The 13,283-nt window shown below is 38.9% G+C and overlaps 1 protein-coding gene across 2 annotated transcripts in view; it reads left to right on the top strand.

Moving 5' to 3' along the window:
• The window catches only part of BABAM2 (BRISC and BRCA1 A complex member 2), a 404,421-nt gene that overhangs the window by 2,309 nt on the left and 388,829 nt on the right, over positions 1-13,283 (top strand). For both annotated transcript variants that reach the window (XM_034659718.1, XM_034659717.1), the window contains exon 2: positions 1,158-1,309. In XM_034659718.1, coding sequence (XP_034515609.1) covers positions 1,182-1,309 — 128 coding nt within the window. In that variant the 5' untranslated portion in view covers positions 1,158-1,181. The remainder of the gene's footprint in view (positions 1-1,157; positions 1,310-13,283) is intronic.

Genomic DNA, 13,283 nt, shown 5'->3' with positions numbered 1-13,283 from the left:
TTTAGCAGAGACCTGTAAGTCCATTTATGGTAAAATATATGAAAAGTAGGACCAGAACATCATTTCCTTGTAGTCGTAACTTGTTAAGAAATTAATTTGCTTTTGATGCGGGATTATCCTTTCAGATTGAGGAAGAAAGTGATTATTTAAATGGACTTATTCACCTCTGAAAGTAGAGGTTTTCATTGAGAAATCTATTTAGAGGAATTCATGCATTCCCTCCCCCAGCCCCATAGGTTTCCAAATAATTTAGATATGCTTTGTTGGTTTTACGTCTGTATTTTCAAGGGTAAGAACTTCTTAGTGCCTGAAAGACAAAGACTTTTAGATCCATGTTAGTTTATGTTGCTTAATATCCGGATAAGTGTATATTTTCATGATTTAATTGTTAAATAGCTTTTTGCTATGTATGTTCCTCAGATACATTATCCTCGACCAAATTTTTTGAGGGCATATTATCTTCTCTCCATACGTCAATATTTCTCTAGTTTTTATCTCTTTATTCGTTTGTTTATTAAAAGATTTTTACTGGGTGCTTAGTGTGTGCCAGTTACTTTTGTTAAACACCAGGGATTCAAGACATAGTCCCTGCAGGGGTGAGATCACAAAGCGAGTAGTTAAAGCACACTGTGGAGGCACAGTATATCAGACATAAATAATTTCTCGTAAGTAACAACGGTAAGCAGGTTATACTTATTCTTGAATTTTATACAGTATTACCAATCAAGTCCTTCTTGTGGGGACACAGAGGGAGCAGTTCCTAATTTAATGGTGTGTATATTTTGTATGTTGGGGGGAGAGGATCGTTAGCGAAGGCTTCTTGAGGCCTCAAAGTAGGAAGCTGCCTGTTGTAAGATAGAGCAGGGTAGCCTGAGGTCGTGTGGGGCAGTGTAGCGGTCAGCTTTGGAAAGGAGCGGGGAATTGGATTTGAAGGGTTGTTTCTGTTCCTGAAAAGCAGTGGTGCAGCCTCTGTCCTGAGGAGGTGAGCAACAGGGGGTTGGTTTCTTCTGGAGGGTCATTGGAAGAGGCCCTCATGAGACAGGAAATGAAGTATTTATTCATGCAAGATAAACGTCCATGTGCTGTGGCAGTTTTCAGGAAACTTCTGTCTAGTTCCTCTGAATACTCTGACCACCTTTCTTTCCTTCTGCTTTCAGTGGTGATTTGCAAGTCAAACTAAAATGTCCCCAGAAGTGGCCTTGAACCGAATTTCTCCAATGCTCTCCCCATTCATATCTAGTGTGGTCCGCAATGGAAAAGTGGGACTGGATGCTACGAACTGTTTGAGGATAACTGACTTGAAGTCTGGGTATGTACCAGAACTACTTCAACTACTGTGTCAGACCCAGTCCAGCCTTTACCTACTAATAAACTTTTCTCACCAGATTCATAAAGATTGAACACCACAGAAATTCATCAAGTCATGATCTTATCATATGTTGACACAGTTGGTTTTTGTCCAGATCTTGACGTTTTATGTTTCAAGTTGTTTTATTTGTGTTGTGGGCCATTGCTTTATGATCACAATGTTTGTGTCTTTTTTTTTTTTTTTTTTTTTGNTTTTTTGGCATGTCTCCTTGTTAACAACGTGCTATATGGTTTTTAGCAAGTGTGTTTTTCATTCATTGACTTGTTTTCTTGTTACATCTGCTACAATCCAGCATGTACTCTAAGAGTTGGGTTTTGGGATTCTGAATCTGATATCATTTGGTAATCTCTCCTAATAGGCAAATTATAATAGCTATAGAATAGAATGAGTCATTTTTCACAATGGGGTTGGAACAGGAGAATCTCACACCTGGAAATGTTGCATTAAAAAGTCCCAGCTTTTTATTTCAAAATCAATGTAGATTTACTGAAAATTTACAAAACCCTACAGAAAGTTAATGTTGCTATCATGCTGTTGATTGTTCTACAAGCCTTGTTTGAATTTTGCCAGTTTTCCCACTCATGCATGTCCTTTTTTTGGTCCAGGATCCAATCCAGAATCCAAACTGAATTTAGCCATCGCATCTTCTTGGTCTTCTTAATCTGTGGCTGTTTCTGTCTTTCTTTGTCTTTCATGATTTTGACACTTTTTTTTTTTTAAAGATTTTATTAACTTATTTATTTGTCAGAGAGAGAGAGCAAGTTTGCACAAGCAGGGGGAGCAGCAGGCAGAGGGAGAAGCAGGCTCCCTGCTGAGCAAGGAGCCTGATGCGGGGCTCAATCCCAGGATCCTGGGATCATGACCAGAGCTGAAGGCAGATGCTTAACCAACTGAGCCACCCAGGTGCCCCAATTTTGACACTTGAAAATAGCACTGGTTAGTTATTTTGTAAAGTGTTGCTCAGTATGGGTTCATCTACTGTTTTCCCTTTATTACAGTGAGAATTGCATTCCCCCCCCCCCCCCCCCCCCCCACCCCCNTGCCCCAATTTTGACACTTGAAAATAGCACTGGTTAGTTATTTTGTAAAGTGTTGCTCAGTATGGGTTCATCTACTGTTTTCCCTTTATTACAGTGAGAATTGCATTCCCCCCCCCCCGCCCCAAGAATACTACAGAATTGACACTGTATGCTTTTCAGTGTGTTAGGTCAGGCAGTACGTGATGCTTATATGTCTGTGACTGGTATGTTAACTTTGACCACTCTCCACCGCATTTCTCCACTATAGCGTTAGCTCGATCTTTCCTTTGTCACTGGTAAGTATTTTGTGGAGTGATACCTTGAGACGGTGCAGATGTTCTCTTCCTCATCGTACTTTTGGCCACTAATTTCACTGTCCATGGACGACTCTGGCCTACAGTCATTATTACTGTGGTGCTGTTCTAAGTGATTTTCTACCCCCCCCCACTTATTAATTTGAATTCTACTGTAGAGAAGCGTTATCCCTTCTCCTCCAGTCACTTATTCGCTTATTTGTTTATGTCAGTGTGAATTTTTGGGTGTTTATTTTAGTCTATAGGTTATCATCCAAACACTGCGTTCATTTATTTGATTGCTCAGTTGCTCTAGCTTTGTCATTGGGAGCTCCGCCGAGTTGGCGTTTGTGTCTTTTTGACATGTCCCTATCAGTTTTTGAGCACTTTCTTACTAGAAATATGTTGCATGCTTGATTCTCTTTTAGCTTTTCTTTTTAGTTTCTTTTGCCTTCTATAAGTCTTGCTGTTTTTTGACTAAGCTGAAGGCTTAGATACGAGGATGTACACTTACTTTCTTCAGTAGTGAGATAAAGAAGACTAAGTCAGTTGGATACTTCATTGGAAAGTAGGATGCTTTTTAAAAGATCTGGCATTATCTTCAATTTAATTAGTGTGTGGGGGGTTTCTTTTGGGGCAAAAATGTCCTAAAAGTAGATCCTGGTGATGGTTATACAGTTCTGTAAATATATGAAAGATGACTGACGTGTGCACCTGTAAGGGTGGTTTTTGTGGGGTGCGGATTATAGCTTAGGGAAGCTGTCATCAAAAGAAGCCAAACCCGTGAACCAGGGATGTTTACTGTCCCAAATGGATAGGGCACGGAAATAGATCTTTCTTCCTTAGTTTGTCGCAAACATTTTTTTTTTTTAAGAGATGGTGAGGACATGACAGGGGACTGATGACCAGAGGACTGGGGATTGGCTTATGTAAGATGATGTCATCTGAACTTCTTACTCCTTGTATCAGTATCCTGAGAGAACAGTTGGGTTCATCAGCATGAAGTCACTTTACTTTTCTTCCGTAGACTCCTTCTCCAGTGCTCCCCAATTCCTGAATGTTTGGTTGAGCATTTAAGTGCAAATCATATATCTGATGATACATTTGAAATGAATGCACTAGACCTGGCCTGGTCTGGACTAGCTCTGCTAGAAAAATATTTGAAATTGCATCAGTGGCATTTAGTATTTATGGAATTTACTTTAGATTTAAAAAAGGAATGCAAATACCTCTACCTACGTTAACAAAGTTGCTCTGCATAAAATGATGTGAAAAACCTTATTGATCTAGAGCATTAGTGATGCCTTTTATGTAGTGCTTGTCTGAAAGATTCATAAAAGTTCCTCGGAATCCCATTAACAATTCTTTGTTCAACCCTTCCATTGGGCCAAATGTGCCTTCCTCAATTTTCTATAGCAAAACAGTGACGGGGTTTGGGCACAGAATGGCTTCTTTTTAGTGTGTCACTTATTGGCATTTCCCTTTCTTTAGATCAGCGGCACTCAGGGTTACAAGAAATGGGGGACACATTTATGAGTTCTGTGAACTCCAAGGGGCATACCCTATAGGGCACAGCATACGCAGAACTGGTCTTGTTTCTATATATGGCTCCTTGCCCTTGAAGAGATGAGGTGTGAGTATCTATATTCTAGATCTGGCTCATAGGCGGAATAGATAGGTAAGAATCTATTCAAAGTAAGATTTTTTATTTTTATTTTTATTTTTTTAAAAGATTTTATTTATTTATTTGACAGTGATAGAGACAGCCAGCGAGAGAGGGAACACAAGCAGGGGGAGTGGGAGAGGAAGAAGCAGGCTCATAGCGGAAGAGCCTGATGTGGGGCTCGATCCCATAACGCCAGGATCACGCCCTGAGCCGAAGGCAGACGCTCAACCGCTGTGCCACCCAGGCGCCCCCAAAGTAAGATTTTTTAAAAAATAGCAACACATCTTTATTTATTTCTCTAATGGCACCTAAATCTTTATACCGTACGTACACTTAGTATATATGTATGTGTGTTTCTAAGCTCCATTGCTAGACTTGTCACAATCTTAAGGACAGGGTTCTTATTTAATTTATTTTTAGGCCTCCTGAAGGTCTGCTATGGTACCTTTCCCACGTAGTGTTGCAAGTTGGGGTTGCGTGAGTGAAGAGGTAAGATGTTTTCCTTGAGAAGTTGCCTGGTTTGGGCATCATCGTGGTTTGGTCTTCTGGCTTGGAAACCTGTTCATTGGTCTGATAGATTATTGCTTAAACTTTATTATCCATAATCCTTTAAAATGTCATTCCTTGACAAATGAATTGACATTTTTGAAATTATAGTGGGAAGTGTGTTATAGTACTGGGTTTACTCTTCTAGGTAGAGGGGCCACATTTTTATTTTAGGGAATTATTCCATGAGGCTACTGACTGTTTATTAGCTTTTTGCTCTGTGTTAATTTGATCACAAGCATGTGCTATTTGTAAGATGCCATATTTTGTCATTTTTAGTGATTTACTAATCTTGAAGCTGTCTACATGTTCAGTGTTCTGGAATGGTGCCTGGGAAATATAAGAGAGGAAAGCATAGGGCTTACTGCAACCTGTGGCAGCCAAGCCTTATTATCTTTTTTCAGCATATCACAGTGACTCACCCTTACTGGCACATGGCTGTGTTTGGGGCATCTGCTATGACATCTCAGCCGCCCACAACTACCTGTTGCATTTTTTGTTCATGTACTGAATTTCATTACTTAATTAAAAATAGATACTCAGTGTACTTGGTTACTAAATAGAACAGTTTTCAAAGATGAGCACTGTAAGCTTTGAAGATTAATCTCCGTTTGCCACATCGGTCCCTCTGGCTGAGCCTTTATTAGCCCTGTGCCTGGAAGGCAGCTGCTGGCCCAGGAGGCAATACTTCAGTTTTCAAGTTGGGCAACTTTTAACCATTTAGTATCCAGTTGTTCACTGGGCTTTTCCATTTCACTTTCTTTTCTGTATTCTCTTGTGATCTTTTTCCTTTTCTCTTGTGCATATCTTTATACTTTATGTATTCATTATATAAAAATATATCCCTCAACCATGTATAGTATTATATTACATGTTTAAAAAGTTTATACAAATGGTATAATGGTATATATATATGTATATATATATATATTTTTTTTTTCTGCGGCTTGCTTTTTTGCTTTGTAGGAAGTTCTTGAGATTTACTTATGTTAATACTTACGGTTCAGGTTCTTTGCTTTGCACTGCTGTATCATATTCCATTGTATGAATATGCCTCCAATTTTTTATTCACTCTCCCACTGATTGACTTATATGTTGTTTTAAATTTCTTTTGACAGAGAATGCCATAATGAACATTCTTTCACCTTTGTGCAAGATATATATATATATATATAAGAATATTTTCTGGGGCATGAGTTTTTGGACTGGATGTGTTTACCCATTAGTGGTTATAAAATCTATAGAGTGAGTCACTCCAACATTTAAAAAATGAATGATAATAGAATGGAAACTATCAGAATGTGTCACACATAGAATAAGCACTGTTTTGTGACTTTTGCTTTCAGTTAAATAAGTATGTGTATACTGGTTTATGATGTAAAATATGTGTGTCACGATAAAAAAAGTTTGAAAGCAAAAAAAAAAAAAAGTTTGAAAGCTATCCTTCTAGGATATATTCCCAGGAATAAAATTGCTGGCTCTTAAGGTATATGCATCTTCTATTTTGTTAGACATTACTACATTATTATTGTTATATAGATAGATTTATGTGATATCAATTTCCTTCCACCAGAAATGAATGAGAGTTCGCATTGTTCTTTAGCCTTAACACTACTCTGTGTTGTCAGACTTCAATTTTTGCCAAGTTGATGGGTGTGAAATGGAATCTCATTATGTTTTTATTTTATTTTTATTTTTTTTTAAAGATTTTATTTATTTACTTGAGAGAGAGAGAAACCCCCAGTGAGAGAGGGAACACAAGCAGGGGGAGTGGGAGAGGAAGAGGCCGGCTCCCAGCAGAGGGGCCTGATGCGGGGCTCGATCCCATAACTCCGGGATCACGCCCTGAGCTGGAGGCAGATGCTTAACGACTGAGCCACCTAGGCGCCCCTCATTATGTTTTTAATTTGTATATCCCTGATTACTAGTGTAGTGAAGAATCTTTTCAAATCTTTATTGCCAATTGAGATTTCTTCTTTTAGGAATATCCTTTGCCCATCTTTTAAGTGGGTTGTTTGTAGTTTTGTATAGATTTTAAATCATTCTTTACATATTTTGGAAACTAATCATTTAGCAGTTATATGTATTACAAATATCTGCATCAGTCCCTGGCTTATATTATTAATTTGATGCTACTGATGTCCAAAAGTTTTAATTTTAATGAAGTCAAATGCAGCAGTATTTTCCTTTTTAGATTTGTGCCATGCATGCGTGTGTGTGTGTGCGTGTGTGTGTGTGTGAGAGGGAGGTGGGGAGCATTTCAAAAAATTCTGTCATACTCAGAAGTCATACATTTTCCTTTAAGAATTTTAAAGTTTTCCTTATTTGGTCTTCAAATAGAAATTTATTTTTTTCTATAAGATATGTTGTGAGATAGGGATATAGTTTTTTCTTCATACAGATCATTGGTTATCCCAGCATCATTTATTGAAAAGGTCATCATTTGCCCGTGGGTCTGCAATGCTACCTCTCTTATTATGTCAAGTTTATATCATACATGGATCTGGTTCTAGGCTTTCTGTCCTCATCTGTCAGCCTTATTGTCTTTCTGCCAGTTGCACACTGTCTTAACTATTGCGACTTTATAGTATGTTGTAATATCTGGTAGGAAAATTCTCATCTATCTTGTTGTAATTCTTAAAAATTGTCTTGCTTAACCATATATTTTAGATACTTTTTGGTAACTTCATTTAAATAGTCACATACCGTTTTCTTAGGACATCCCAAAATTCATTTAACAAAAATTCTTCTTTTTAGCTCACTGAGAAAGAGGAAACGAAGGGAAACTGACCTGGTGAAGGACTAATTGAGAATTAATGGTCAGGAAAGCTCTCTGAGGAAATGACATTTAAGTTGAATCACGAAAGATGAGAATAATCCAATGTGAAGAGCTGGGGAAGTTGTTTGTAAAAAGGGAATACGATGTGTAAAGGCAGAAGAAAGCTTCGCATGTTCAAGGATCTGCAAGGCCACTGAGTGTTGGAATGTAGTGAGAGAGCGTGAGAGAGAAATGATATGAAATTCTAAAGATAGTCAGGGGCCAGAATATGCAGAGCCTGGTGGGCTATATTAGGAAACTTGGGTTTTATTCTGGGAAAAATGAGGAGTTATTGAAGGATTTTAAGCAGAGTGACATGATCTAGTTTATGTGTAAAAAAAAAAATCATTGGTTGTTATATAGAAAGAGGCTTGTGCAGGATAAGGTAGACTAGTTAGCTGTCCATTTGTACACTAGACCAGGTGACAGATGATGGAGTCTTAGAATACGATGGTGGTGATGGAGATGGAAGGTGGTGAATAGATTATAAACTAGTTAGAAGGTAAAAACATGAGGATGTTGAATTTGGGGTTTGAGAGAGAATCAAGAGTGACTTCTTCCTTCTGAACTTGAACAAGTGGGTGAGATGGTTTTGCCATTGGCTGAGATGGAGAAGATTGGTGAAGGAGCAGCGTTAATTTGGATGGATTGTTGTCTGCGTCTGCCATGCAGTTATCATTGTAGCTTTCCTTTTGCCTCTTTTCTGTGTTGAATCTCATGTCTTACCTTCTTGTTTTTCCCTCTTGCTTTGTTGGAGCATGCACTCTAGTAGAATCCCAAGAGAAGGAGAAGAGGTTTATTCTTTGAGTTTCTGAAAGTCCGAAATGTGTTTATTCTGCCTTTAAACTTGATTGATAATTTGGGCAGGTATAGAAGTCTAGGTTGCAAATTATCTTCCCCTCAGAGTTGGAAGGCCTTGGTCTGTAATATTGGGGGCCCTCAACACACATACTGCTGTAGTTTCACGGATGCAGTGTCTTCCCTTCTCTGTAAGGATATTAATTATTGCTTGTTTTTAAAATTGAGGTACAACTGACTCCAGTTCTAAAAAACATTTTTTTTTGTACCTTGCATTATCTCTGTTTTGCTCTCTGTCTTTAGTGTTGGTGGCTTTCCTCAAACTGATGATTCTTGCTGTCCATGTCTATTAAGGAGGGAGAATGTAAAATGTGAATTTGAAGCTTTTTGTGCATAGGTGGACTTCTCAACTACTGAGTTTCAGTGTAGTGTGATCACGTGGCAGCTTGGCCTCTTTATTAGGTGATTGCCAGAGTCATTACCTGGAGATCTCTCCGGGGCTATAAAAAATAGAAGTGTCTACATGGATGCACATTTTCCTATGTGTCAGCAAAATTCTAACTATTGGGCCAGAGTATGTACATTTTAAGATTTCTGATGTATTTGGTGTATTCTTCTCGGGTCTGGTCTCCTTGAGAGAGACTGGCCCACATAGCCAGCTGCACCAGCTGCCCCAACTCTGTTCGGCCCCACAACCAGTCTATTAGCCATTGAGTACAGCTGCACTGTGAGCCATTGAGAGGCCAGCAGAACTGACCAGCCCACTGACGCAGAATGATGAGAAATAATAAATTGTCTTCTTAAGCCACTGATGTTGGGGCAGTTAGTGATGCAGCAATAGATAGGTAACATGTTATATATTCATGTTACCTGTGTATTTTGAAGACTGCCCACATTAGTATGATAGAGCTGCTGCCTCCTTTTGAATGCCTGCCTAATATTCCAGTGTATGAATGCACTGTAATTTAATCAGTTATCATTGACAGATGCTCATTTGTATTTGTCTTTTCTTACAACATGCGGTTGTGGACAATCTCCTTTTACATTTATCTTTGATATGCCAAAATGTTTACTTTTTATGTTGTCATCAAATCGATTTCCTTCATGGATTCTTTTAACATTTTGCAAAATTAATGCCTTTTCCACTGAGACACCTGTCTTCTTCTGAGATACCTATGCTTTCTTCTATAGTTTCATTGTTACTTGGAATTAATCTGGAATTTATTTTGGTATATGGTATGGGATATTATTTTTCTGAGTAACCATCTGGTTGTCCTAGCACTATTTATAAAATAAATCCTTATTCATGATTTTGAAATGCTATCTTACATGCTGAATTATCATATTTATTTCTGACTTTATTTTCAATGATCTGTATTTGCTTTGTACAATTATATAGCTTTTCCATTATTATAGCTTTGTAGTATGTTTGAATACTCATCATCTCACCTGCTGGGAGTTTGACTGGCATTGGATAAAACCTTTTTGTTTGGAAATAATGGACCGCTTTTACAACAGGGGTTAGCAGACTCTCTGTGGGATCAGATAGTGTTTTAGGCATGTGAGTCTTATCGTCTGTGTTGTAACTATTCAGCTCTTGTAGCATGAAATCTGTGACAATACACAAATGAGTTAAGTGTGGCTATGTTCCAGTGAAACTTGATTTATAAAAAGAGGCAAGTGGCCCTTGGATCGTAGTTTTACAATATTGAGTATACCTGCTTTATAATATTGATACCTCTTCAGGAGTATGGTCAATCTGTCCTATTTATGCCCACTTTTATGTCTGTAAATAAAGATTTGTGTTTTCTTCATTTTGTTCCTGCACATTGACTGTTCACTTTCTTCCTAAGTGATTTATTCTTTGGCTGCTTTTGTATAGAAATTTTTAGTGGTTTAGGGGCGCCTGGGTGGCTCAGTTGTTAAGCGTCTGCCTTTGGCTCAGGGCGTGATCCCGGCATTCTGGGATTGAGCCCCACATCAGGCTCCTCTGCTGGGAGCCTGCCTCTTCCTCTCCCACTCCCCCTGTTTATGTTCCCTCTCTCGCTGGCTGTCTCTCTCTCTCTCTGTCAAATAAATAAATAAAATCTTTAAAAAAAAAGAGAAATTTTTAGTGGTTTACTGGCGTAGATGAAAGGAAATATACGAGATAGATTGAAGTAGAAGGAGAAGATGTATTAGAAAATTTAATAATTCAGTAATCTCTTGTCCAAATCCGTAAGGATATTTAAGAAGAGTTCAAAGAAAGTTCAAAGAAAGGAAAAATCGTCAGAACCGGAAGAGCTAACACAATGCTGGGGGAAGGGCTGTGGTGGCAGAAGCCAGACGTCAGGTTGGACAAAGGATGGAACCCAGTGAACCATCTTTAGAGGTGCAGATGGCAGCATAATACAGTGGTAAGCATGTAAGTTTTTTTAGTCAGTGAGGTCTGAGTTTGAGTCCTGATTTGGCCACTTTACTAAGTGGCGTTATTAATGACCTTTGGGAAGTTACATACCTTTTCTGTGCCTCAGTTTTCTCTTAATTGGGGATGGCATTAATAATTGTCTTATTGAGTAGTTATGGGGATGAAATGAAATACTCAATATAAAGCACTTAGAATATTTGGTCACATTGCTCAATAAATGGTGGCTATTTTTATCTACAATAGTAACAGTGCTATTATTATCATATTAAATGTTGTATATATTACACACATTATTATATATATTATTATTTTATTGTATTGTTGTTAGGCAGGTGGTAGAATCATGTTGGCATTTCAGAATCAGGGACTCTAAGGAGTGTCCATGCAGGTGGTATAAAGGAGCTGTCTAAATAAGACTCAGGCAAGCAGAGCAATAGAAGAGGGCACACATGTGTGACAAAAGTCAGAAATCATAGAGCAGAAGAGGACAGGAGAGCCAGAGACTTCTGTTTCTGGGGTAACTTTCAATCCTTGTTCCTTGCTTTATGTAGATCCATGGTGGGAGGAAAGATATCAGTGTGGCTAACGGAGAGGCTGCGGGAGGGTCGGCTTTGAAGTATTTGATGAGGTTGAAGGATGAATGGGCTTGGAGATGCCAGCTTCTCTTTTTAACAGACAGAACCTGTTTTCAAATTAGAGATTGAACCTTGGCTTTCTTGAGCAGAGACATGCCACAGTTCTCAGCAGAGGCTTGAAGAAGCCTGCCTGCCGAGACCGCCTAAGATGGGGACTAAGGTGGGGAGCTCTGTTGGAGGGTGGGGAGCTAGTGTGGGCAGTGGATGGGTGGGCTGGTGGGTGTTACAAGGCAGAATTTTGGCTAGGGCGCAGGGTGCTTATCTGGCACCAGGGCATCTAGAAACACAGTGAACAGTGTGGTGTTGGTATTTTAAGCAGTATTACTGTGTCCAGGTTATCCTCCAGGAATTATTTCTTGGGTTTGTTTGTTTGCTTGTTTGCTTGTTTTTAAACTCAGAAACACAAGTTCCCCTGCTCCTCAGGCTCCAGCCCATAGTGTTTTCTTCTCTTAGATCTTTAACTTGGGTAGCTGCTGTCCAGCCACCTTCTGATTATAATAGTATAATATAGTAATGTAAATAATGTTAATCAAACAGTTAATGGGTCTTTTAACATTTCAGAGGCCTTTCACTTATTTTGTACTTAGGGTTTTTTGGGGGAAAAAGTCAAAGTGATGGTATTGGCCTTGGCCCAGTAAACTCTGAAATTGTTGACCTTAGGAACTTGTGCTGGGATTCCAGAGTCTTCCCACAGGGACTAAAGTGGTGAATGCTGGGAGAACGCTGGCTCTGGAGTTTTAGATGGTTATGAATCTTGGGCTTTTCATGCCCTGCTGTGACTTCGTTTCAGAATGCCTTCATTTGGTTTGGAAGTTGGGGTAGGGGCAGCGGTGAAGGGAAGTAGCCAGGCTAATGTGTAAACGAAAGGGGGTAGAAGATTCATTTAATCTATTCCTAGCTCTACTTTGGACTATTTAAGGGAACAAAAAACCACTCTTACTGTTGTTATCTTTTGTATCCTTTCTTCTGTGCAATTTTAAGGTGGTATTTTTTGACGATTTCTGTTAGAATGACAAATTTGTCAAGTTCTTTAAGATTAGAAGATGAGCGGGGCTCTTTTAGTTTGTGTTAATAGGCACATGTTAATAAGTTTGTTTCAAGACCGCAACTTAACCAGTCCTGTGCTCTCACTTCTGTGGTAAAGGGCCCCTATGCCCACGGACACAGCCCCCTTCTTAACTTCCATGATGCTTGAATAATCTTGCTTTCTGGTGCCATATTCTTGAGAAGTAATTTCGTAATTTTCCTTTCAGGGCCGTATTTCCTGAGCAATGCAGTTATCTTTCTAATGGCATGTGATGAAAGTTGTTTTTCCTGTTGACCTTGCTTCTCTTGACTTTTTGAAAAAATGTATCCTTTTTGTTTTCTGAAACAGTTTTCATCTCAACCTTTGCTCTTGCCAATTTATTGATAAGAGCACTTGAGTCAAGTGGAAGTTTTGGAGAATGTTTTGAAGTTCCACCGTGAAGTGGGTACAGTGTCCTCATGATGATGGTTTTTTCCATCTATGGAGTGAGTCCTTAGACTTTTTAATCTAAAAAACATCCTAAAATTGTGTGGTTCAGTAAATTATTAACATGTAGATGCAGTTTGGGGCTTAGCACGTACTTTCCTTGTAATGTGGTAAAACATACATACCGTTTACCGTTTGCACCGTTTTCGAGTGTCCAGTTCGGTGGCACTGAGGTCGGTGGCATTTCAGTTCAGTGGCACTGAATACATGCACATTGTT

Source organism: Ailuropoda melanoleuca, chromosome 4, assembly GCF_002007445.2.
Source record: "Ailuropoda melanoleuca isolate Jingjing chromosome 4, ASM200744v2, whole genome shotgun sequence".
In the NCBI taxonomy this organism is placed as follows: Eukaryota; Metazoa; Chordata; class Mammalia; order Carnivora; family Ursidae; genus Ailuropoda; species Ailuropoda melanoleuca.
This window is presented reverse-complemented; position numbering and strand designations above follow the sequence as displayed.